The sequence below is a fragment of the Anarhichas minor genome, unplaced genomic scaffold (assembly GCF_050575085.1).
Source record: "Anarhichas minor isolate MPS153535 unplaced genomic scaffold, ASM5057508v1 ptg000062l, whole genome shotgun sequence".
Classification (NCBI taxonomy): Eukaryota; Metazoa; Chordata; class Actinopteri; order Perciformes; family Anarhichadidae; genus Anarhichas; species Anarhichas minor.
Window position 1 is genome coordinate 3,067,799 of NW_027466508.1, and position 26,259 is coordinate 3,094,057.

Here is a 26,259-nt window from a genome sequence, read left to right on the forward strand (position 1 = left end):
TGGTGCGTGGACTATCCATGTGTACATAAGGTACATTTTCCATTCAATACCGTTGTGGCTCCACTAGTTCATGTATTGCTGATGTTTTACCCACAAGTGCGGTGCAGGTTATCACTGTCGCTGCTGCATCTGGAAGCATTCCCATGCAAGCCACGATCAACAACAGGCTAAATCAGTTTGTGCCAAAAAGGAACCGGCTTCACCCCGAAAACCGCCCCACATGGGTAAGAGTGCCAGAGATCTGAAGGACCAACATTTACTGCGGTCTGAATCTTAAAGGGGACGATGGTGGTGTGTGTGATACATAAGTGTGTGCAGCCAGAAGTGAGCTGTTCTTTTGAACAGCGCAGATGTCGCTGAGGGAGCCACATGTGAAACGGATGGCTGAGCACATTGTTGTGCTACAGGGGATTGCTAAATGTAACACACACACGGTGTACGACAGTATGTCGCAGATAGACTCTCTGAATCCGGAGCTTGCTGTTGTGGTGTAAGAAGATGCACTTTTGAGTCTTGAGTGGTAGGAAAGGGAAGATGATCATCAGGTCACACACGTTGTGGAGAGGTTCGGCCATGCTTTAGTCTTGTTGTCAGTGAACTCAGTATTTGTTTGTATTGATTCTCAAGGACGAGCCGGCTCGCTAACGCTGAGTCGCTGCTCTTGAATGATTCTCCAATTAGCTTAAAAGCAAAGCTAATGAATATACCTGGAACATAAACAGAATGGTTCTTCATCTGAAGTGAAAGTGCTCTCCGTTGGTGCGGGGACCGCGGTAGCTTGTGACTGATTGTGAAAAAGGCGTCTTTATAGCAAATATAGTAATTTGATTAGCGGCCTCTGCAGACTCCTAAGCAGGCCTTTAGAGGAGGCACATCACTCTTCCAGGAGCTCAAGCAGCAGCCGTGTTTCTCTGGAAACATTTCAATAAAGTTTCATTAATGTCAGGTCTGTATGGTGGGAAATGTCTCTCCTTTTAGAGGCGAAGCCAATTTTCCGTCTGCCTAATCTGTTTGGTAGAGCCCAGCAGGGCTCCGTCTTCACAAGGGGGCTCCGATGAATTGTAACCAGATTTGCGCTCTCTCTTCTTCGAAAACATGAAAGTATCTCATTGATAGTAACTGCATTATGTCAACAGAGAAGCTGTGATCGTGCTTGCTTTAATAAATTGCCTTGAGGGAGTGTTTCTTGCCAGTATGTTCTTTCTAGAAATGCTGTTGCCAAGTTCTGTTAGGACGACTGCACACTGCACACACGACATTCATCCTATGTTTACAGGCGCAGATAAAGAGGAAGAGCTATCAGCAGAGGCACTGCCATGATGCTCGGCTTGCTGAGTTTTGGGGGTTTTAGATGAACATTTGAACAGTTTGCCATCCAAGAGGAGGAAACATACTTTATGCATGGCAGCTCAAAGATGGAACAAAAACAGTGTCTCCTTATCTTTGTGTCTCCTCTCACCCCTCTTCTTTAAAGTGGCTTTCTGTCCTCCCAATAGTGGCATGCTTTCTTTTTTGCTACACTGAAGAACAAAAGAGCAATAGCAGCAAAGAAAACAAAAGCCTTTTGAAATGCCTTAATGCAATTGAGCTGCTAAGCACTGAGTTGTATTAGGTTATCAGTGGCTGAAATCCCTCGTGGCGTGAGACATGAATCACACACGTCAGCCCTCTTTCTTTCCGTTCCCCCCCCCCCCCCCCCCTCCTCTCTCGTTCTGCAGCCTGCTGACGTTTCTGGCGGGTCTCAGGGGGCCTTCAACCTTGACTAGCTCGAGACGCGTTCAATCCTTCCTGGACAAGCCATGACATTAATATCATATTCCTGCCTGCACTCATTTAGCCGGAGTGAGATCCGTCTTTATTTTCATATGTCTAAAGGTGTTTATCTGATAATCGCCTGGTTGTTGCATTGCATTTGCTTCTGGTTGTTTATGGCGCCAACACCGGACATGTGGCTCGCTCACAAGGCAGACAAAGTGAAATGTTGCAGCCTATTTTCGTATTATTATTGTTATTACTCCCAAATTTCCACAAAATTTCAACTATGAAAGATTCTGAATTTGTTATTATTTCTGATTATCTGATTTACTCTCCATTAAGAGTGCAGGAGGAGAAGTGTGGCCGGTATTTTCTCACTTCTAATGGAAGTCTGAGGCCCGATCGAATTGCAATCCTTCAAGGCTCCGGCATCGTCGAGCTCCGGCGTTGAGCCGAAGAGGCAGGTGTCTGTTATAGTCTGCCAGCCTCCGCTAACGCGTCCCCTCTGTTCCCACTGATTTCAAGTCGGCCTCATTGCCCGAGAGCTGCGGTGCATTTCAAGAAGTTGCTCTCTTCGCCTGCGAGCTGCCAGAGCTCTGTCAGGTGTAAGACACGGCCAGCCTGGGATCTGAGCTGGAATGGAAGTAATTGAGTGTTTCTCTCTCTCTCTCTCTCTCTCTCTCTCTGTCTCTGTCTCTGTCTCTCTCCCTCTCCCTCTCTCTATGCTGCACAGCAGTAAAGGACCTAGCTTCCACGGGGACATGGCCTAAGCCTCTGAGGTGGCTTTGAGAGATTCATATAGGCTTACAGCGCGGCTTAGCAAAGACCTGATGTATTGAGGCAGTCTTGTGCTGAGGGGGGATTTTGGCTGGCTTGACTGCAGTCCTGACACACCCTGGTTTGCCACAAGGCAGATGGCGTGTCCCCAGGCGACGCTGCCGCTCTCTAGCACCCCTCCTGCTGTCTGGTAGTCATTAGTACAGTGGGACAGGAAGGACACATTGGGGCAAATTGGAAATATTAACCACCTCCTCCACCCCAAACATGAACTAGGCTGCAGGGGCTGGGTGATGGTGTCTGTTTATCTAGGTGATGAAATTAATTACACCTCTGCCTGCTAATGGGTAACAGTAGAATGTTGTAAGTGTAAACATTACAGCTTTGCAAAGTTATGAATGTGACACACAGGGTGGAGCCGATGATGACCGTGCAGCGGAGAAATTCCCCCTTCATGAAAAGACACCTCGCAAACAAACAGCTCCTGTTAGTCACCTGTATTACTACAATGCTGAGCTATTTCGCAACACAATTTCCCAATAATTCTAAATGAAAGTGAAAAAGCAAGAAGAAGAACTTCTTTTTGTTTAATTTTTATTCAAAAATGGAATAAGAACATGAGCCAGGTGCTGTAAAGAGCTTTTACTGCCCAACTCTGAGCCAAATCCACACATGCCTGTACAATGTAAATCCTGTTTTAGTGTAGCTGTTGGATGACAAGCCTTTGCAACCTTGTTCTGCATACAGCGACCATAATTAAGATATTTGCATTGCTAGCAGCTGCATACGTTTTCCTTAAATCAGACCATTGTAGATACTTTATAATTGCATTTTGTCTTGACATGTCTCAAAACAGAAGGTTTTAAGATTAGAAAATGACAAAAGCTCATTTCGCATACTGACTCAGCCTCTGCAAAGGTCATTTTAAAAGAGCAGCCGAGATCCACTTGTGACTGATTGCAGATTCCTGTTTTGCTTCAAGAGCTCCAGCAGGCCTGTTAGACTCTTGATTCAGCCTGATTTTGATTGTTTGTGACGGCACAAATGCACATACATTAGAGTTCAAGTGAGGTGTTTCACCTCATCTGCCCTCTAGTACCATGCTACTTCAGACATTACCAAACTAATATTCCCCAAGCCATGAATACAAACCACTTGTGGATAGCAGAGCTGTTGCACATCAAAACTAAAAGTGGAGCGTTTGAGTCTTTGTCCGTGATTGCATCACTCTGTCTGATGCGATCAGAAAGTTTCACCACACACCCTGCCCTGTTATTTGTCCTACATTATGTCAACAGGAAAGGAAAACTATGACGTAATGTGTTTTGAGTGGCTCCACACACAACTCCGTAAGGGGCATTATTTCCCTCCTTTGGCTCATGAAGGTGCATGTAGAGATCTAAGGTGTGAGCTCTGCTAAAAGCTAACCGGCTAAATCTCACTGCGGGAAAATATGTAAGCTGCTGCTGTCATCTTAAGCTGCTGGAGGGAATGTAAGATGCAGCATTCGGAGTGTTTCATCACATTTGTGGGCTACGGTCTCAAACCTCGAGCCACTCCGCTCCAGTATGTGGACTGCAGTCAAATGGGCACTGGCCTTCATCCCTCCCCGTTTAGGTGATTCATATGTTTCTTTAGTCAGGGTTACTTATTCTTAGGTTCGGGCTGTGTTTGCACTGACTGTATCTGAAGTGGGTTTGGCACACGTTGTGATGACTGACGGCTGAGTTTCTATGCAACAGGGTGTGAGACGGTAATAGTGACACTGTGGCTGTAGTGCATGATAATGTGGTGGGTCTCTGGGGCAGCAAAGATGTTGCTGATCTGAGTTGTGAGTGAATTATGTATCTTTCTGCGGCACAAAAACAAACCAGGAAAATGTTTGCGTTGGATTTTCTTTCCCCCCCCCCCCCCCTGCTTGAATTCACAGAAGCAAAACATTTGAGGAACCCATAATTATGCTGTGGCAGAAACAAAAGTCCTAGTTATTTTCCCCAAAACAGATGGAGAGAGCACATTGAAGAAGGTGGATTCAGCACACAGTAGCTGCTATGAAAAACATCCGTGGTACTCGCTTCCCTTGCTATTATCACTAATCCATGTATAGTGGAGATGATTTGTGCCAGCATTGCTATGTCGCTAAGCGGCTTACAAATTATCCCTGCTGAACTTTCTAGCATATAACACCTTTTTTTTTTGAGTGCGTTAAATGATACTTGACCTCCATCAGTACTGGAAAAATGCCGGTGCTTTCCCAGCCGAAGAGAAATCCCAGAGTTGGAAAGGTATATCTGTACATTTTACTTGCTTCCCTGAGGGTTGGCAGGTGTGTGTGTGTGTGTGTGTGTGTGTGTGTGTGTGTGTGTGTGTGTGTGTGTGTGTGTGTGTGTGTGTGTGTGTGTGTGTGTGTGTGTGTGTGTGTGTGTGTGTGTGTGTGTGTGTGTGTGTGTGTGTGTGTGTGTGTGTGTGTGTGTGTGTGTGTGTGTGTGTGTGTGTGTGTGTGTGTGGCACTCTCACGGGTGGCCTGCATATGGGGGTTTGCTTCTGGGAAGCAAATCCTTTTGGGAAGCTCCCTCTGTGGCAAAGACGGACAGCGGTTGGGTCTCAGGGAAGCGGGCTAGGTTGGAGGCACGGCGTGGCGGGCACGAGGCTCGGTCCACCGCCTGTCTGCCCCACCCGACCCCGTCCACCAGATGAGTGATGAGCTTGTTCATAATGAGACCAAATCCCTTCCTCTCACACATGACTCACAGGGTGTAGTGCCAGTCATGTGCGCGATTACATGCTCGCTTAGGTGCATGCATGAGCGTTTCCTTATTTGTTGTGAAACCCTTGACTCAAATCTTTCCAAGTAACGGAACAAGCGGCCGGTGCCCTTCTCCTCTGACCACTGATTGGCAGGACTAGACTGTCTGGAGCCACAACAGAGAAATAGTCCCCCCCCAGTCACACCCTCTCCCCCATTATCCAATGTCCAAGAGGACGGACGGCTCAGACGGTCGCCTCTTTCCTTTCAAAGGGTGGATCTCTGCTTCTGAAGCGGTCTCCTTATAGATGAAGCAAACATTTTTAAGGAAACAAATATCCTCCCCCAGGGCACTATAGATCTATAGATGCGGACTATAGCTGCTCCGCTCCCTAAGGGTTTGAGCTGTGTTTCTGGGTCCCGGGACGTTCACCTAATTGCCATCTACTGCACAAAATGCTCAGCGAAAAGAGCAAAGACTGCAATTAGCCGTGGCTCACTGCCAGCTCGGCATAAATCTACCAAATTGTTTCTCCTCAGAAAGTTGAGCAGTTGTGGTCCTCTTTCCTCTTCTTCTTTCCTCTTCTTTTGAAAAATGTAGGCCTGTCGTATAATTAGGCCGACCAGCAGTAGCAGAGAGCGTGCTGTAAGGCTAAAAGCTGAAGCATTGTGGGGTGGGGAGGGGGGGGTTGTTATTTATGTATGCGTTTTTCCCTTAATGTTCCGGCCCTACTTCGATCACTTGGTCCTGTCCTGGGCCTCAGCAGTATCTGTCTTGCTGTCTCTCCTGACTCCTACCCATGTTGTATTGTTTTAGCAGAGTAGCAAAATGAGTTCCCTTCTTGATGTGTAACTTTTTTACTTTTCTTGTGCAGCCCATCATCCTTGAAGACTACGCCGACCCTTTCGATGCCGAGCAGGCCGGCGGAACTCAGACCAGTACGGAAAAGGTGACGACGGAGAACGATGGCTACATGGAGCCTTATGAGGCCCAGAAGATGATGGCAGGTAGATCGGTTCTCATTTTTCTAATAGCTCGATTTCCGTGTCACCCAGCTGCCTCCGTCCAACCTTCACACCTTCAGTGATTGCAGGTTAAGGGACAAGAAATGGATTTGTGTCTTGGCTCTATGATTTCATATTGTTTGTCCCAGTGGAGCATTAATTAGTATGCGGCGTCATATGGCCATATGTTTATTAATGAACAGGCTTAGATGGCCTTATGCCGATTTACATGACAGGTGCAGCAGAGCAAAAATGACCCGTGTGACATGAAAGATGTCACAAAAAAACAACACACCTCAGGGGTCCAATGAAGAGAGAGTAGTTTTTCTTTATATGTTTTCCTCCTGCTGAACTGTGTCCATGTGGAGACGGCCACTTGCTGGGATTTCCAGGAAGGGACAACAATAGCTATGTGCTAACAGAAGAATTCAGCTGAACCACATTCTCCACAGCTTTGTCACAGCGCACACTCACTCTGCCCAGCAGCGACAAAGAATGTGCAGAAAGAGAGGAGAAATGATGAACAATGTGTAGAAAACAAAACATGTGGCCGCCGCTGTTCTTTCCTAAACAGACTTTAGGACCAAAGAAAGGAATGTTTCAAAACAACGTTTTAATGACGGTCAGACCTCAAATGGATGTTTACCTTGATGAAGTGACAGTCATACCATCTATATGCAGGTACCTCTAACCCCCCCCCCCCCCCGCATGTGATACTGTACTCTTATAGACACGCACACACACACTCACTTCCATTGCTCCCACGAAGGCAGGACATGTCTTTGTCCCTCATTGACAATTTTCTTTTAATGGGCCTCCAGACAATCTCTTGTTTTCATCTGTCGTACTGTTTTGACCTCTGACCTGGTGAACGCCTCAGCTGAGTACAAAAACTCAAGATTTATTGCCTCGCTCAGGTGGAGGAAGCTTTTAAGAAAAAAGAGAAATCTGAGCAAGGCTTTTGTGGTACTCCTTGAATCTTGAACTGATTCCAGGTCGTTTTTTTCCGCTGCTTTTTAACTTCAACTTGACACAGTTTTTCATTTTGACTCTTATTGACGAGCTAAACTCTGCTGGCACCAATTGTCTGTCTGGAGTTTTGTTTTTAGCTTCTGGATGCTCCTGTCTTTGAATCCTGAAGTGGTGTTGTTTTCAAGCTCCCTGCTTCTATCCATCATACCTATTGATCGCAACTTTTTGTCTGCTGTTTTGACTGAGCCGGCGGGATGTCGCTTTAAATAGAGACGTGAGTGGATTCCTTTAGCTCCACTGTCATCCTTTTAATATCCATACTCGTCCATGGACTTGTTCCGCCGATGATTTCACAAACACTAAATAATGCATTTAATTCAAACGGGCTGACACATAGGGAGGAAGAGGGTACATTCAACATTATTTGATATGTTCACCTGCAGACACGTCTACAGAATAATACTATCAATTGTGTGGAAGTAGCTCAAACAGGCCATATTGATGTCTGTGAGTTAGAATGTAATATTAATCATGCTCATAGCACCCATAATACATAATAAGGATCAGGGGAAAATCTAAAAGTACAATTATGGGTAACTGCATTAAAAACCCAAATATTATGTTTCACTGGTTCATTATTTGGTTATGTATCCAGGCCAGACATACAGAGCATGAATGCTCTTTTCCAGCAACACCTTCCTCCAAATACACACACTCACACTTGGATGCTGCCCAGTTCAGCCCCACCGGTGCAGTTGGGGGTTAAGTGCCTTGCCCAAGGGTACCTCAATGATGTAATGAGGGTCAAGGCGCTGCTCTTTCACATTCTCTCGCTGTGCAAGGCCAGATGCGTGCACCAATACGGTCAGTATACTGATGTGGATGTAGAGTAATTGCTGCATCCCTCATTCTGGCAGCATGTTGGTCAGGCAGAACTGCACACTCAGAGTTTAGTTGGCCAAAAAGGAGAGAGAGGAACCGTCTCTCTCTCTCCTCTCTCCTCTCTCCTCTCTCCTCTCTTTCACTCACCAAGCAAGACAGTGTGTTTGTTCTCAATGACAACCTGCACTGTTTCCTTCAGACTGCTGTAGATAGCCGTAGCTTCAAACAGCCTCCCTTCTTCGTCTCTTCCCGGCGCTTTGCTTTCACAGACGAGTGCAGATGGACATAAAACTAACCAAACAAGCCAAAACAACAGACACTTTTTCTATTTATGGTTGTCAGAGCAAGGTTTTAATTTACCACCAGCCAAATTCACATCGTCTATGAAACGGTGAGTCTACCTCCCCATAAAATGGGCTGTAGCTGTCTCAACTTGTACAATTCAAAGGTGTGTAACAGATAGTTTCTCATGAGAAGTGTTTCCAATTATTTCTAAGAAGTAGAGTGAAAATGAATCAGACGGCCTGACGTTTTTAGTTTCTCTTCACCGACGACCTTTACCTTTCAGGTTTCAGCACAAGATTTACTTTGAGCTGCTGTCGGCTTGGATCTCACTTAACAGACACACTTGCACACACCGCTGTGCCAATTACGTTTTTTTTAGTTTACGTTTTTTTGTTAGTTTGTAAAGTTTGATTTAGGAATCGCAGTGATGGAGTGTATAAATGGTATTTCACCTCTATATCATTCATGGCATTACTGCTGTAGGTTACTAGAAGTCTTTTCAATGCAAAGATTGTTCTTCCGGACCTAAAGGTTGATTAGCTCAACACAGGTGCTTCCTGTATAAGCTTCTGAGTAGCAAGTATGAGGTCAGTCTGCACTCGTATACTGATTTATTAAAGGCTTTTCACATTCCTCCGCTCTCTCCCTTGCATTTTGCATTTTATGAGTCTCACGAGTTAAACAACCTGATTGATTATTACGTTCGAGCATCAATTCACTGCGAGCTACAGGAAGGCTATTCATTTTCTATAGAGAACAAAAGGCTTGTTGCACAAGAATCACATGTCTGCGTGTCCTATTTCCGCTGCTGATGTCATTCCATTCACTGAAGCGTGAAATATGTACAGAAGCTCTTTACAGTCTTTCAAGGCTACTTATCCTCCGTTTAGTTTATTGTCTACAACAGAGGAAATGAATGTCAAGGCACGCTGCGTTGTTGAAAGCCTCCAGACCAGAATGAGATGACAGTTGTTCTCGCAGGATTTATATGAGACTGATCGGTGGACCTCAGACCCTCTAAGGGGGTCTGGGGGGCATGCTACCCCCCGAAGAAAAGTTTGTACATTTAAAAGTTTAATGCGTCAATATGGTGCACTTTGAGAGCAAAATGAAGAGGCTAGATTTTTGAACAAATTTGAGCTCCTGAAAACAATTGTTCTAGCGGTGGTGGAATGTTGCCAAGTACATTTAGGCTACTCAAGTATTGTTTTTAAGTCAAATGTTGAGGTACTTGCACTTGAGTATTTCCATTTTATGTACTTTTATACTTCTAGTCCACTACATCTCACAGGGAAATATTGTACTTTTAACTTCACGACATTTATTCATCAATATTAGTCACTCGATAATATTATTAATACAAAATATAGATCAACTAATAAAGTTGATGTATCATTGAGTAGCATATAGCCTAATTATTAAGGATATTAGCTCCACCTTTACCAGCTGCATCATCACAGTGATGAACACATTAATGATATATAGGCCGACCATAAATGTGTTATTTATTGTCCACATAATAAGTAGGCTATACTTTTGGTACCCCAAGTAATATTTGGAATTGTACTATTACCTTTTTCATGTAACAGAGTATATTACACTGTGCATCAGTAAATAATGTAATCATTAACACATTGGTTTTATAGATATGAATGGTGATGACACAGCAAAAAAGTCACACTCACAAAGCATGGATAAACGAGACGTGTTTCAAGACAGGTTGGGGGGGGGGGGGGGGGGTTGACAACATCACCACAGGCTGAGGACTGCACTGAGGACAGTCCACCCGTTTTAACAGTCGCACCGGGAAATAGGGGCCCCATCAGTCCCCTCTGGAAGAGAGGGTGCAACGAGCACTGAGGTCACGTGTTTTTCAAGAAGTGTACAGTTAAATCATGTTGAAACCAGATGTGCTATTCTGAAGATACAATTAAAATTCCTTGATCGCACAATATTCACACCTTAGACACACCAACACATGCACCCGACCACATAGCATGTCGGACCTGAGGCGGAAAGTGCCACAGCCGTGTGTGTGTGCGTGTGTGTGTGTGTGTGTGTGTGTGTGTGTGTGTGTGTGTGTGTGTGTGTGTGTGTGTGTGTGTGTGTGTGTGTGTGTGTGTGTGTGTGTGTGTGTGTGTGCGTGTGCGTGTGTGTGTGTGTCATTTCTCTCTCCCAAGAGCCATCCTTAGTGAGGTTGAGTCGACTGATTTATGGGCCTGCTGGAGGGGCATGTCACGACTTCCTTAACCTGAAAAGCCAGCCCCACCCCCGCGTAAGCTGCTCCACACACTGGCCGTCTGTCGAGGCTCCACCTGCAGTTATGAGAAGACATGTGCACAGCCGCTCTATCTTTACAGCGTTTCCGGCATGTGTTTCCACAGTGCCTCGAATATCTGTCATGTCTACACGCGTCAGCGACTGCATGTGCTATATTCGTATCCATGTAAGTCTGTTGGAACGTATGTGTGGGCCTGAGAGGGGACGTCCCCGTCCCCCCCCATTGTCAGCTGGTCTTTTGGCATGTTGAGTAAATATATTGAAAGTGTGTATAGTTTGTATTTGGGGGTACGTCTTTCGAATGTGTGCAATGACGCAGCAGATTTCACACTCGCACATGATCTTTTTTTCTGTACTTTTTGTCTCTTTCACACATAGAAAAGAGCACAGACATATTCACACGACCCCTACACACACACGCACACACCTCAGCTGTCAGCGTGGCCATTCCCTGCATACCTCAACACAAGCAGCAGCACCTACTCACAAGAGGAGATGTCAAAAGAAAAGCTTGAATCAACTTCTGTGATGTTACTCTATCTGCTCAACTCGACTCCCAGACACATTGTTGTAGCTGTTCAGACTTGTTACACTGACGAGTATAATGGGCTGGGCTAGCACTGCGGGACAGTCTGCATCAAGGCATTTCTCAATGGACACGCGCTCTCGTCGTCATACTCCCCAGGCAGGCAGGCAGGCAGACGACCGTGTGCGAGTGTTCCCACAGTGCACGAGGAGGCACGTTGTCCAAACAGCTTGCATGACTGAGCTCTCCCAAACAAACACACGGCAGCCCAGTCCACTTGCCAGTCCTCAAGCCATAGCCACGCCACTCACTGCACCTAAAGTGTGTGTCGAGGAGTGCGAACGTGCGCGTGGGGTTATCGGACAGAAATAAACCCTCCGGTGTGAAATACTTTACGGCAGTGGTGCATTTATTACACACAGTCTCAACATTGTAACCACAATTTGTCTTCATCCCATCTTTCAGGTCACGCTCAGTCATTTAGCAGCAACGGAGTTGTGCAACAGGGCCTGAATGCCTGAGGGGGAAAATAACCGTGATGTTTTCCATAACAGTTGACTCATGGTAGATGGGTGTTCGCTATTTCTCTCTGAGAAATGTGCTGGGAAATGTCTCGGGGGCGCTGGCACCTCCAGCGCCGCACTCCCAATGATGTGGAGACTAGCGTTCAGTGCCAAGAGATGAGTCATTAGCAATGGAGTTGATTATTTCAATTACTCATGATAGTGTGGTGCTAAGCCTCCTGTTGGCTCCAACGTATGAATGCCAGGAAGATTGCCAGTTTGGCAAGGCCCTGAGCGGGTGAGACAACATGTGGGGACGCCGAAAGAGGGATGACGAAGGGAAAAAGAAAGGGAAAGTAGTGACATAAGACCAAAAGAGAACCTGAAGAGAGACGGGCCGAAACAAAAACACAAAAGTGAAGAGAGTGACTGGAGAGCGACCCAGAGGCAGAGGGAAAACAAATTCATGTTACGGCATCCGTGGGTTAGTTTATGGGGACATGTCGAGAGTAAAAAATGGAGGCATGGTGTGCTGAAAGGTTTCCATCTCCTGCTCACTCACCTACTCACTCACTCACTCACAAGAGTGACAGCTCACAAGAGTGACAGCTCACCCCAGGCGACAGCAGGTACATGTGGTGCTACATTTCTTGGCCTGTAACCCTGCTTTTATTGCCCAGAGCCGTGACTCGAGGCATATCCGGAGCATGCACCGACAGCGGTGCTTTTTGTTTTTCTTGCTTTTTTTTACTATTCTTGAAATCTGTGCCATTAGTATGGGACATTTGGTTCAATGTGTTGTTAGTATAGCAAACAATAACTGCAGTTCTCCTCTCATGTCTGGTTTTGTTTTCCTTTCCATCACATCTGCCTTGGTGCATTTGAAGGGTTGCTTAATTAACCTCAGCAACACATTTATACATTACTCCAGCCTATTATAGGCAGCTTTAAATAAGCATGGACTTCTTTCCTCTTGCGCCTCACACCAGCTACTTTTTAAGGGTATTTGTTATCAATGATGATGTTCCTGAGATTTGTTGTCTGATATCTACCTTTAGCCTCCTTTTATGTAGAAGAAAACATGGCCCCAAGTTTACACCTCGTTAATAGCTACACTAATGCTATTTTTAAGGTGTTCTATTCATTACGGGGTGTTCACTTATTTAACAGTCCACTGTTCCAACTCCCTCCCTGACGAGTCATGTCTACGCCCCATTCGGCGGTTGCCAGATTTTGTCAGTGGCATGCTATCCACTTGTCACATCTACATGATCCCATGAGAAATGACTGACAGTTATTACACACTGATCTGACAGCGTGAGTACTGAGCACTGCAAAACCAACGCTCCACAGCGCCAGAGCTGGTGTCAGCTGGTCTTTTTTTTTTTTTTGGCTCGGTGCTATTGTTGGATTCCTATTATTTCAATGTTTCAAAATAATTTTGTCAACAAACATTACAGTGTAATGAAGCAGAGCTGGAGAACAGAAATCTAACGAGATCCCTCTGGAGTGATCCACAACTTTTACAGCGAGGCTGCAGTTTAGTTTAGCTCGTTTGTAAGAGAACTCCGTAATGTTGGCGCATGATTCAAAAAAGTGCGGCCGCTTTCGACAGTCGATTGGCTATTTAAAAATAGCGGGTTTGTGCAGGATATCCCATGTGACGATTCTGTTTTAACTTCACCTTTCTTGTATCAACTCAGCTCGTCTGGAACTTCGTCTGAGGTGGTACCAAAAAAGCAACAGGTACTATCCACAACTTTTGCTCATGGAAAACCAAAAAAAAAGAGCGAGTCGAGTAGAACCGTGCCATACCATGCAGAGGAAACGCGGCCTAACACTTACCGTAAATGAGCCCAGTTTTCCTGTTTTCCTTGGTTTAAACTAGCGACTCAGCAGCACATCTCACCTCATTAACTGTTTTCACCGTATGTAGCACCACTGTCCACTTCAGAGGAAAGAGGTGTCATTTTTATGAGGTGCTCAGTGGCCAGAACAAGAAGAACGAGGTTGTACTGAGCCGTGTAACTGTGTCGTGCAGCAAACCATTTCCTGGCAAAAACTGATGGTTTAAAAATAGTTTCTCGTGTTTTCAGGACGTTGACACAGATCTACAGCGTAAAGGGTTTTGGCTGCGTGTGTTTGCGTGTCCGGCCTACTGGATATAGCGGCGTGAAGGGTCATTTGGCAAAGCTGAAGCGCGGATGGTATAGGAGGTGGGAGGAGGGAGGAGAGGGAAAGAGCAGAAAGACTGACGACTTATTGATGAAATGAGAAAGCTCCAGCCTGATGACCTCCCTCCCCCTCACTTAGTGATGAATGCTTCCTAGCACTGTAGCTACGACTCCTCACACATGACTGTGGTGCTCGCCAGCTGTCGATACGTCTGACATTTCCACCAGATATTGCCACATGCAGTTCCGATTGGAGTACATCATTACGTGTGCTGTTGTGTTTCTTTTGTAAAATGTTACACATCTTAAAATAACCCAGAACGTTTTAAGGTTTGCAAAGGGCGACAGCTCAGCAGTCTCTGCCCCGTTCTCTCTATGATCAATACATTTGCTGAGTGCACAAAGACACACATGGACACAGAGGCACACAACCAGAAGCAGATGAAGAAAGTGCTGTGTATTGGCAGGAGCATTCCTTCTGGCCTCTGACATCCCACTGTGCCAGCCAAGCTGTGCCAAGCCAAGGATGGATAGGATGGCAGACCCGCTATCCATCCGTTACAGCTGAATAGGTAGGGAGGGGTCTGAGCGCGCGGGGGGGGGCGGGACTGGGCAGCCACTCTGGCGCAGGTTGAAGGTGCTGAAGTCATTCATTTTTACGGTAAGATTAATGACACCATTAATCCATGTCCGGCCCACTGCAGAAGGTGGACGGGACAGAATTCATACCCACTGCTGGCTACTCGGAGCCCGCAGCACAGACGCATGGTGTCTGGTAATACGCACACACATTCACAGATTGAGCCATACACAGCTGTCGTGCACACGGACACACTTTGGGGTCATTTGATACGTCGAGTATCCATTTGGCGTAAAGTGGTGATGGAACTTAAAGCTGTAGCTTGTATCTTTGTTGCAGGCAGTTACTTGATGGGAGTTATTGGTCCGGTTTTTACTGGCTGGAGAGAGAGAGAGAGAGAGAGAGAGGCTGAGCGAAGGAGATAGAATGACAGACTTGGTGAATTAGTAATAGACAGGGACATGGCTGGCACCAATCTGATTGCAGGCCTGTGTGTGTTTTTTTTTTGTTTTTTTTGCGGTGGCTACAGTCAAGCTGGAGAGGAAATCTGGCCTGTTGACACTCTGCTGCGACGGAGAGCTTTTAGGTGCGAGTGTGTGCGAGTGGGCGGCTAGCACTCTGCAGCTGTTGAAGGACACGACAGGAACAGATGGGCACCAAAAATACAACAACTCACAAACGCAAAATCCACCCAGTACAAAACATACGAGTGCACTGGTATCTCTAGTAGTGCGTGAGTGTAAGTCACAAACATGCTTCATTAAATTAGTTTTAAGTTGTGTATCATGCAGTACATGCAGATCCAATGGCAGGGTTTTGCGGCTGTACACCATTAACCTGTACTTTTCTCAGAAATAAAGCAAAAACAATCTTGTCCACTGCACCCTTGTGAGTAAATGCTGTACAAACTATCTAAGAGGGTTGAAGTGCAGTCATGTGTTGGAGTAGACCTCTTCTGTAACCGTACGTTTGAGGAGCAGCATCTCTCCATTCACCTGGTTAATCATAACCTGACATCCTCTCTCATGCTTCTTTTGTTTGTGTGTGTGTCTGTGTGTGTGTGTGTTAAGTTAGTTTCAGTTTCAGTTTCCGTCTAACTTTGGATGGAATTATTTTGAATAAGAGGATGTCACAATCTCTGCGTTGCCGCTCTGCTACTTTTACATGTAAAAAGCTAATTAGAAACCCGGTTGTACATGAGCAAGAAATCAGAAAGAAGCCGACTGTAAAACGATTTCTGTGTGAACACGCCGACTGTGAAACAGAAAGAGGGACAGACTTTGAGAATGACAGGTCGACTGTGTTTGCATGAAGTATATAGCGTCTGTGTTTGAGGTTGGTTTATCAAATTAAGAATTGCGAAGTCATGCAGCGAATTTCAACAAATGTGGTCCTCAATAGAGCAGACCTGTGTTATTAAAGACACTGAAGATGTCAGGATAAAAAATGAAATTGTGAAGTTAGCAGGAAAAAGATATCTGTCTCAATATCTGTTTATCAGGATTCACAGATTTGTAGCTGAAACTTCCGCCTGTTGTAGAATGAAAACGGGTAACGTGTATGTCTGAGTGATCCGAGGAGAGCCGCCTGTAACTGCTGCTGCAGTGTGAGTAATATGAGAGGTGGAAGCCTGTTGACAACAGCGTTGGATGAGGAGGGTTTGAAGAGCCAGCACACAGCGGTGAAGCCGTCATCTTCCTCTCTCCATCTCTTGTGTGTACCCTCTTAACATTTCCTCTTTCTCACTCTCTGTCTGTCTCTGTATGGTTTGTTCTATTTCTCCTATTCCTCTTTTTCTCTTTATCATATCTTTATTTGCCATTTTTTTCACTCCTATCTGCCCACTTCCTCTTGTCTTCATCTATTTCCTATATATTGAATCTCCGTTTCCGCCTGCATCTGTCTTTCTCCACTGGGTGTCTGGTCCCCTCTATCAGTCTAGCCAGGAGGCAATAGTCTGGGACATTCCTGTTTTCTCTGTGATAGACTATGGACTAAGCTCTTTTATAGGAGCCTTGTTGTCTTGCAAAATAACCCTGGGGTCTTTTTTTTCTCTCCGGGAACCAATTTATTGGTGACATTTATTCAGGATTGACCTTCTCTGGGTTTGTCTTCCAGAAACTCGCAGCGTTATCTCTCCTTGCAGGGTAATCCGACCATTATTGTAGCTTGATTTAAACATTTACCCTTTTCCTTTTTCATGTCTGTATACATCTCTGAGCTACAATGAACACCCATGTACGATATCAATTAATGCCTTTACACCCAACTGTAACTTTCACACTCGTGCGTCTGCTTCCCTCCTTCACAGTTAGAAAGGAATGCCGTGCGTAAACTTGAGGGGACTAATTAATTAAAATAGTGAGCTAGCGCCATAAAGGCACAAGGGAGATTGTAACCTTATCAGAGCATGTCGAGTGTGCTTTCCAAGATTCGAGATCCAATTAGCCAGATGGACGGTTACAGCATAACACACTCTCCTGTGCGTTCCCTTCCAAGTGGCGTACTTTAAGCCTGGTGGTGAACCAATCATGACGTTTCTGGATGTTGCCGCTGCCAAAATACTCGTACGTTAAATCATTCCAATGAATAAGTTTGCAGGAAGCGGTGTAAGAGAATAACCAAAAGTTTGCAAATCATCTTTGTGCATTATTATTATTATAAGAGAGGCCTTGAGAATCTTTGGCAGTAATTATTGTTGCTTCAACGAATATAAAATGGATATTCTTCACTCAGGCAATCTGTGACCTTTTCCCCTCATTACTTATTCCATCAAGAGGATAATTACTCATCGGACATGCTGATGTTTTCCCTGGCAGGAAAAATACAGATGTGCGTATCTTAAATTTGGCCACCTCTGTCTCTATCTCTCCTTTAGCCCTTCTGTCTTTGTTCGCACCACATCTTATCAATCACAAAAGTGTGATCGCCGGTGCGGTGAGGTGAGGCGCTGGGCCTGCCGGGGGCCCGGCTGGTGGGTTCGGGCTGTAATGGGTTGGTGCAGCCTGTTAATTTGATCCGGTGTGTGGCTGAGGAGCCTCATTAGGGACAGCAGCCCACAAAGGGATACGAGGCTTTCCATCACCGCCGGGATACCGCTGGCAGGAGCAAAATGGGATGGAGGCAAGGGGAGAAGAAGGAAATGGAGGAGAAAGGCAGATCGTTTGGAGACGGAGAGGAAAATGAAAAAGAAAGGACTCCGGCTTTGTCAGCACCAGAGCAGCACGGGTCAGTGGAGAAGGGAATGAGGACAGAGAGGAAGAGAGCACCGGGAAACTACTAACAGTAGACCAGGAATAGGCATGTAACCTTTTTTTATAGTGTAGTTTGTAGATTTTTTTTTTTTTTTCCAGAATAGTTTTCCTACCATCTTCGATTGGCATAAATCTTGTGATGTGAAAGTCAGAAAGTGTAGTCGAGGCCGTCATTAATCTACTATTTCTGTGTTCGAATGCACCGGCGGTACAGAGAGAGAGCAGGGAGATTGAGAATTTGTGACAGGGGAAGAAACAGCCCAGGAATGCTATGACCAGTCGACCAGAATGAAAAAGAAGATTGGGGGGACAAATAAGAGGACAGCGGGAGCAGAGAATGAGATAGTTCAGAGAGAGAGAGGTTCATTTCCATTCAAGCTTTGCATTTTCTTGCCCGCTGCGTGCACCGGTGTGGTCTCACTCTCGGTAGCACGGAGATGAGATGCAGCTGTGGACAGAGTGAATTATTAATGTGAAGATCTCCTTCTCCACTGAATCCAATGAGTTGCCTATGATTTGGCTGTCAGGAAGATTGGTGGTGTGGATAAGGGAAACATGGTATAATCCAGATCACGTGGCGCCATGAGTTCTCCTCCCTCCCCTGACTTGTGCACAGTATTGACTTTCTGGTCATGGTGATTAAAGGGAGCCCGGGCCAGACTGGAGCCCAGAGTCCGGTCACTGGACCTCACAGCGAGCCTATCCTGGGTGACCTTTGTCCAGAGCACAGAGCGGTGGTTAACCCCCGGCTCGGTCATCTGGAAATACTGATCGCCGTAGTGATGTGGAACAGTGGACGCTGAGAGCTGCTAGAGTGCTGGCTGGGCTCCTCTGTTAGTTCCTTCGCCTCGTTTGCAGTCTTGCTGTCTGTAAGCAGCTTTTACAAGGAATCAAGGCTTCAAAAATAATTGGCTGATTTTGGAAAAAGAAGACGCATCTCTTAAGTTTTGGGTCGTTTGATATATTGCTGCCCACAAACTTTTTTTGCCGCTTGATTGATTTCCTTCTGACAATCTTAAGAGTCATTATTTTATCCTCATCCATTGTGTGTATTCATCCAGCTGTGCAGGGGTGGTTTTATTCTTAAAACGAATTTGTTTCACAGTGGATGAACAGCAAGCAGTTATTTTTTATGTTAAGCTTCACTTTCCGTCTAAGTACATGTTCTGCCTTCATGCACAGTTTGAGGGAAGATAGAAACAGTTATTCACACATAGCACTTGTTGATGGAAGTTCCCCAATTCATGTGTTGTTTTGTCGACCTTTAGGAGATTTGCATAAAAATCTTTGCACATTTTGATGAAGACCCTTTCTTTTTGTTGTCGACATCTGTCTCTGCCTCTTTCTCTCTCTCTCAATCCATCTCCCAGACTCTTTCTCTCTCTCTCTCTCAATCCATCTCCCAGACTCTGTGTGTCAGCGATGAGTCATGACTGGAATGACATGGTGGAGGGTCTGAACCTAAAGCACAGAGGGAGATGGTCAGAGATAAACAGAATATGGGCTAAAAGAAAGTCAGTGAGTGAACGAGAGACTTGTGGTTTTCAGTGGAGTGACGGTACCTGAGAGGAACCCAGCAGTCAGGTGACCTCTGCTGATGTGGGACTTCAGGGGGTTACCACAGAGGAGGAAGCAGCAGCGGCTGCCTGTCCTGGCCCCGGAGCCTCTGTGATGGACAGTTAGGCTTTTTCATTGCACTGGTTCATGCCGTCTGAATACAGAACCGGTATTGATTTTAACTGGGAATAGACAACCAAGAAGCACAGTGGCCCAGCGGTTTCACTAATACAGCTTTTTATTTAGTCACCTGATATGTCACAATAGGAGTTGGCTGGTCACTTATACTATTTTGTAAAAAATAAAATAACAAATAGAGTTAGTGTTTAGTAATATTGCCGACATATGGGAATCACATTTTCAAGTTAACATTAGTTGTGATAATACCAAAGCACTGTAACGCTTAAGAAACGGCTAAAATAATGTTTTGTCAGTGCCAAGTGTGTCTATAGTGAAGCACCAAAGTTCACTTCTGACCATAGAAATAGCAGTTTAACAAAACAACTAGTACTTGAGATCGGCCTGGGTCTTGACACTGGTCTTGTCATTTCTAATTCAATTTTTAACCCAGATTATTAATGTGTCTCACACCAACATACGTTTAAAAAGCCAAGCTGCATTCCGCTGTGAGTTTGTGTAATTTGTAGTTTGGATGTAAATGACATCAGTCTGACATTTGACAAGCACGTGTCCTTGTTTAACCAGCCAGACATCTGTGGTCTGACTCATCCTCCGTAGAAACATCACTGTCACTTTACTGGAGGCTAGCCGCTGAGCAAGCAGGGCTCAACACACGCGCACACACGCACACTCAAAAACAATTTCCAACATTTCTTTTAATCTCTTGGCGTCGCTTGCTGTGAATTACTGACACTCGTTGCTGAGTAAGCAGAAGATCTGAGTCACATAAATAATTGCATTTGTTTATGTGACTCAGAAACACTAATACCGTCTGTGATCTGTCACCGTGGACTACTTTTAGAAGACAGTCAGCGAGCAAAACCTGACTCATGCAAATCAATGAGAGGGTTGGAGATATGTTAGGTCAACCTGACAGAGCATGAATTCAGTGTGTAAGCGTTATCTGACCATGTAGCATGTTATTGTCTGAAAGTAGGTTGATGAGGTTATAAGGTGATGATTTGAACATTGACCTGCTGTCCACCTATGCAGATGTTATTGTTGGCTTATTGCTTTTAAATTCAATTAAACCAAGATAATAACTGGAAAGTTTAGAAACTCAATTTAGCATCTGACTACCCTCCAATCTGCTGTTACCTAAAATGGGCTTACATAGACAACTGGAGCAAATCCAATATTAGATGGATGTAGCAAACACACAGACACACATGGTAATGTAGATGTAGTTATGCACCACATGTCTAAAATATTTGAATTCAAAAAGAAGGATGATATAGTTTGCCAAAAGAAAGATATTTTTTATATAAAACAATACTTTGAGAGGGACATAGTGTGCCTCTCTGCAACACCACCCACAGACATGCAGACGATATCAAATATGGAATTCTACATCATGTCCTGCGTTAACGACGAAGCCGATTTGTATTGAGCACTGTCGGCCTGTGTTACATTAGGACGTGTGCTTGACTCGGTCACAGGTCGCCCTGACAAGCATCTAAAGCTTTGGGGGTGGAGGAGTACAAGCGAGGAGATTGGCAATAAATATCGCAAAATCTCAACTGGTGACATTTCCGCTTTTCGGGCCTCCTCACTGACAGCCACAGGAAATCTCCCATCCTGCTAGGAGCGGCTTAACGCTGGGCCAGTCACATGCTAGAACCAAAGAGACGCTTCAAAGTGCAGCATGTGTGGTAAAAAAAATGTACACACATCAGTGTATTTTGGGTAATGGCTGCAGACAAGATGGCCGACGACATGTCCATACATATTATTCTTTTTTCACATATGTTGCGCTCTCGGTAATGACTACTGACAGCATATGGCCGTCTGCTTTTGGTTCGTCCCCACAGAGGAAAGAAGCCTCTCCTCTGCAGGCAGTAATGTCATTATCAGGCCTCAGAGCTCATTAAGCCCAAGCAGATGCGGCAGATAGAGAGATCTGTTGCTTACGCAAGGCAGCAGGTGAACTACAGAGGCGAGTGCTTTGTGTTGACAATACTGGTCTGTATGCAGCAGCTTTGTCTGTGTGCATAACTGTTCCTTCAGAGAGTCGTTAAACCCGTTTCAGATATTGAAGTCTGAAAAAGAGAAAACTTTTGCAAACAATAGGCTGACAGGTGTGTCGGAGAATACCTCGGGTAGACGATGTGGAACAAAAAGTCTTCTTCACTCGCATTCAGAGATGTTTTGTGGCAACGTCTCGGTACATAGACCTTCATCAGGTCGCTTTTGATGATGAACTTTTTAGAGTCAGTCTTATGCAGACTCGGCTCTTTTAAGGACAAATGGGAACATTAACAAAATATACAAAATGTACAAAATAACGGTGCTTGATGCTTGAAGCCATCATTGCCAAAATGAAAAGACTATGTTATGAACACTGCAGTCATATGCAGTCTGGACAACGCTGGAATATGTCTGCGCATATGGAATGATGGGTAAAGCCGCTCAGCGACGTCTGTTTAAATGGCACGAGCAGCGTGTAATTTCCTCCTGATGAAAAATGGATTCTGCAATGAGTTCATTGGAAGTTAGATTAAAGAGTAATTGCATCATGACATCCAATGATTATTGCCTTGTGAATACAATCAATCACTTTGTTTACTCAGCACCATTCCAGAGCTTATTTTGCTTCTTGCTCTGATTTTGTGGGGGAGGGGGGGTTGGGACCATGTTATTATTAATGATGATAGCAGAGTATCTCAGTCATCAGAGCATATGTGCATTTCATCACGCTCATCATTTCAATGAGATAAGCAACCCAGGTTAATTAGAAAACCATTACGCTTTCCTTCAGAGCCTCGAAAGGTGATGCTTCAAATTGAACCTCCTGGCTTTTTGTATTCTTCCAGAGTGGATTCATTCCCAGCAGAGTGAAAACATTCAATGTTTGCCCCTCTCAGAAATTGAGAGAGTCGCTTGCAGAAGTGAATGATGAACTGACAGCACTGCTTTGCTCTATTATGTCCTTATGTTGTGTCCGTATGCACCTATCTTTGCACCCGTTGACGAACAAAGTAGAGGCATCCATTACTCTGCACCTCTCTGCCGTGGGGTTGACCCTCTGCTGCTCCACACAAGTCCACATATGTCTGGCTACATATCTTCACGGTGCTGCTCTCAGCTCGCCCTCGGTGCTCCGTCAGCAGGCCCACATGTCACTGTCAGCAGGCCGCTCACGTAGGCTTTCCAGGCTGGGACACCAAGCCGAATCAACACCTCCCTGGGGGCCCCTAGGTCACCCGCGGGCTAACCGTGCTGGGTCAAGCCGGACTAGTTGTGGGGTTGAATGGAGGTGGACTATGTCCCGAGGAGAAGGACCAGAAGCTCTGCCCTGATTAGAGCATATGCTCTCCGCAGTTATCCTGCAGCCTGTTGGTCACCTCTCAATGGAACCCCTCGTAAAAGCAGGCATTGTGACTGCGTGCAGTGTAGCGAGGCTCTGTCTCTCCTTCTTTTTGGCGGAGCCTGGCTGCTCAGCGGGCACTGGGACACCAGAATGAGCAAAGAACAGCTGCTCCATTCAGAGCAGACTGCTGCCCCGCAGGACACCCTCTCCATATCCTCTCAGCCTCGCTCATCAGCACCCACCAACACACAGAGGACACTTGGCTTGGTGTCGCCCTCTTCTCTCTCCCCTCTTTTTCGCCGTCTTTGTGTCCCCTGGCTGCCTTCTCGGTTTAGTAAACAAAATAAACAGGATGGATAAAGCGGACTGGAGTAAACAACTTAAGTCAAAAACTATTTTCAGTCGTTATCAACACCAAAAAAAACTATGCCATGCATAGTAATCGTCATTCAAGCGCAAGTATCAACTACCATGTTATGTGTGAGATTATTGCCTATGGGCGTGATCTTAGCACTATTCAGGCAGCTTCTGAAAATGGCTGAATTGAGAGGTTTGCAGTGCTGGACAATGCTTCGTGTGTGTGTTGTTGTTAATTAGTCAGGCAGTGTGTTAGCTCAGATTCTCTTCTCAAAGTGTGAAGGAGGGAAGCGGGCTAATGTGATTACACAGATCAAACGAGAAGAGAGACTGACAGCGGACTCCTCATGTGGTTCTTGGAAACACAATTAAAACATTTGGCCGAGGCGGTCGGACTTCCAGCCAATATCGCTTTCCCTCGGGTTGCGTGTGCCCATGCCAGTGTTAAGGATAAAAACGCATATAATGCGTTTACTCATTTTCTTTTTACCTTTCGGACAGGTTTTAACCGTACCAGAGTACCCTCATAGGCTCTCACAGCTGCACCAGTGCATTGATGTATAATGCTGCGATGAGTTTTTTCAGAAAGGAAACATACCAAGGCCCCTCGGAGGTTATCTGAAGAGACCCTTACCCTCTCCAGCCTCTGCTTAGTAGCCAATGCTCCCTCTGTGTTAAGAGGCCGAATTCAGCACAACAAAACACTTGAGCAGTAAAGCTTCTCCACTTGGATTGCACCAGGTGGGTCATTTCCTGACCCGAGAAAGTCTACAAGGCCATCAGAATAACAATGGGCTCTTCTCATGCTTTATTAGTCTTTCACCCGGGGCACACTGCGAGTGATTACAATACCAAAGCCATCTCGAAGGGCATCAAATAAACATGATAGTGCTGCTCAGCGGTGTTGAGGGGAGTAAATACCGAGAGAGATTTGATTTCAGAGATTCAGACTGCTTTTACGGAAATGGTGAGAAGGCAATGTGGAGGCTAAGAGGAGAGGTTCTGAATCAAACATGGATGGTAGTAGCCTCAAACTCAATTGAGTGAGCTGCTTGCAAAGCTATTCTAAACACAAAGATGAGAATTCTTTAATTTCAGCATTTCAAAAAATGGCTCCATCGACCTGTGGCCTCTGGCACCCTGTGGGGCAGTTTTTGCAGCCGGCATTTCTGGATCTCGTTCACAGGTGAGAGTAGTTTGGACCGTCAGATTCCAAGTGAATCGGTTCAGCAATCGTACAAGCATCGTGCCAGACGGTCGTGGTGAAGAAGGAGCTGAGTCTGAAGATGAAGCTCTTCTTTTGCCATTGGATCTATACCTTCCCTGGAGTCATGAGCTTTGTTTAGTGATTGAAAAACGATGTAGCCGATGCAAGCCACCCTAGAGACCCTATGGCAGAGCCAGAATGCAGTGAAGAGATTAAGTATCCCCCTTTGCCAATTGATTACCATCCCCCACGTGGAGTTGGAGAAAGTTGCTCGGGAGAGGAGCGTCTTTTGGTTTCTTTGCTACAATCTAAACCTGACCAAATGGAAATGTGTACCGTACATTTTCAATCTGCTATTTTCTCTCTTTTATTTAAGTTTCTCTTAAGTGTCTCAGTTGTGTCGCTAGAAAGTGGAAAGCATATGTTATGCCTTTGGTTTCTCATTTGCAGCTCAGTCCCATTCGCATGCATCCCTTGGCAACATACAACAGGCTTTTTCCTCAATACGTGAAAGATGCATTGAATTTTTCGAGGCTTTCTCCTTTTAGAGGCCTCCTCCGAGCTTCTCCTCATCTAGAACTGGAAGTCCGTGGGGATTGTTTGCTGAGGGTATTACATTTATGCATGCAGGTAGCGATTATGCAGGCAAACGGTAAAGCAAATCTGTGTATGCTCTTCTGTTGGTGTCTGAACAGCGTGAATGGAATGCCACAGTGCCTCATGAAATTGGCACATTTACGTCTGTTAAAGACTGATTCAAAAAAGTTTGCTCATGTCTTCTCATGTTCTCTGATGTTTGCCTGTCCATAGATAATCACAGGAATGCTTTTTACACAGAAATCTAAAAGTCACTTTAAGCACAGACATCTCAACCTATAATGCTGATCAGCATACTTCTGTGTGATTGCAGTTTCATCTTGAGTAATTGGACGGGCTTTCTTGGAGCAGTGAATTGCTAAGCAGAAAATCCCAGCATGAGCGGTCCGCAGCCTGACCTATGCAGCATTTTCACTTTTTGTAAACGTTGCGGCTTGCCTTTGTTTTCCCATTTCTCATTCTGGCCTCTCTCCTGCTCCGTGGGGAGTTTTGTTATCACCCCCTAAATTTGTCAAAGTTTCTCTGCCGTCTAAGTCAGGCCCCCTTTTAGTTCCAGCTCCGCCAGCTCCCTTGGTGGAAACTGCTACTGTGACGTCAAGTGGACTGACCGTGTGTTTACCTGCTGCCCCGCACAATTACGGGAGCCGCGTGGAGGCGTGTGGCGACAGAGTGGCCATGTCTGTGAAGAAAGCGTGTGAATGGAGACGGAAGCACCCTGCTTCCATCCCACCCACACTCTCCATATCCGGACAAAGGAAAGCCACTCACTGGGTCAGACAGTCCCAGACACTTGTGAGGATCGCCCCTCCTGCACCGCACTGCTTTTTTTTATTCCTTCTTTTCACTCGGTGTCTCTCTATTCCCACTGCCACTTAGCCTCAGTGTTTGGAAGGGGATTGCATAAGAGCTGGACTGCTTTTCCTCCTGGCAAGCGAGGCCTTTTAATTGAAAAGGAGATCCGGAATGAAAACTCCCATTCCTTTTCAGGCCTCTGTTCTGTGAAAGCGCGGAAATGTACCAGGGGAAAGAAGACGAAATGTACAGAGGAGTCGGGGGGGGAAAAAACAGGTCATGTTCTTAAAACAAAACGAAAGAGGAGTCTGACATCCCGCCTGTCTCTGCACTACCTATAATGACTCTTTCTTTCCTCCCAGTTGAGTCGAACAAACGTCGCGTGCAGCACACTTTTCTGTCCAGAGAAAAGGTAGGCGCTTCCTGCAATAGAGTGTAACAAAACAGTTGGTCTCTTGTGTACAGAATAATATAAAAGAGGTACTGAACCATTATTTTTCTGTAATAAAATGATATTGCA

At 45.5% G+C, this 26,259-nt stretch overlaps 1 protein-coding gene across 3 annotated transcripts in view; it reads left to right on the plus strand.

Annotated features, from left to right (window-relative positions):
- The window catches only part of shf (Src homology 2 domain containing F), an 82,580-nt gene that overhangs the window by 9,215 nt on the left and 47,106 nt on the right, over window positions 1-26,259 (plus strand). For all 3 annotated transcript variants that reach the window (XM_076078043.1, XM_076078042.1, XM_076078044.1), the window contains exons 2-3: window positions 1,965-1,973; window positions 6,154-6,286. In XM_076078043.1, the coding sequence (XP_075934158.1) occupies window positions 1,965-1,973; window positions 6,154-6,286 (142 nt within the window). The remainder of the gene's footprint in view (window positions 1-1,964; window positions 1,974-6,153; window positions 6,287-26,259) is intronic.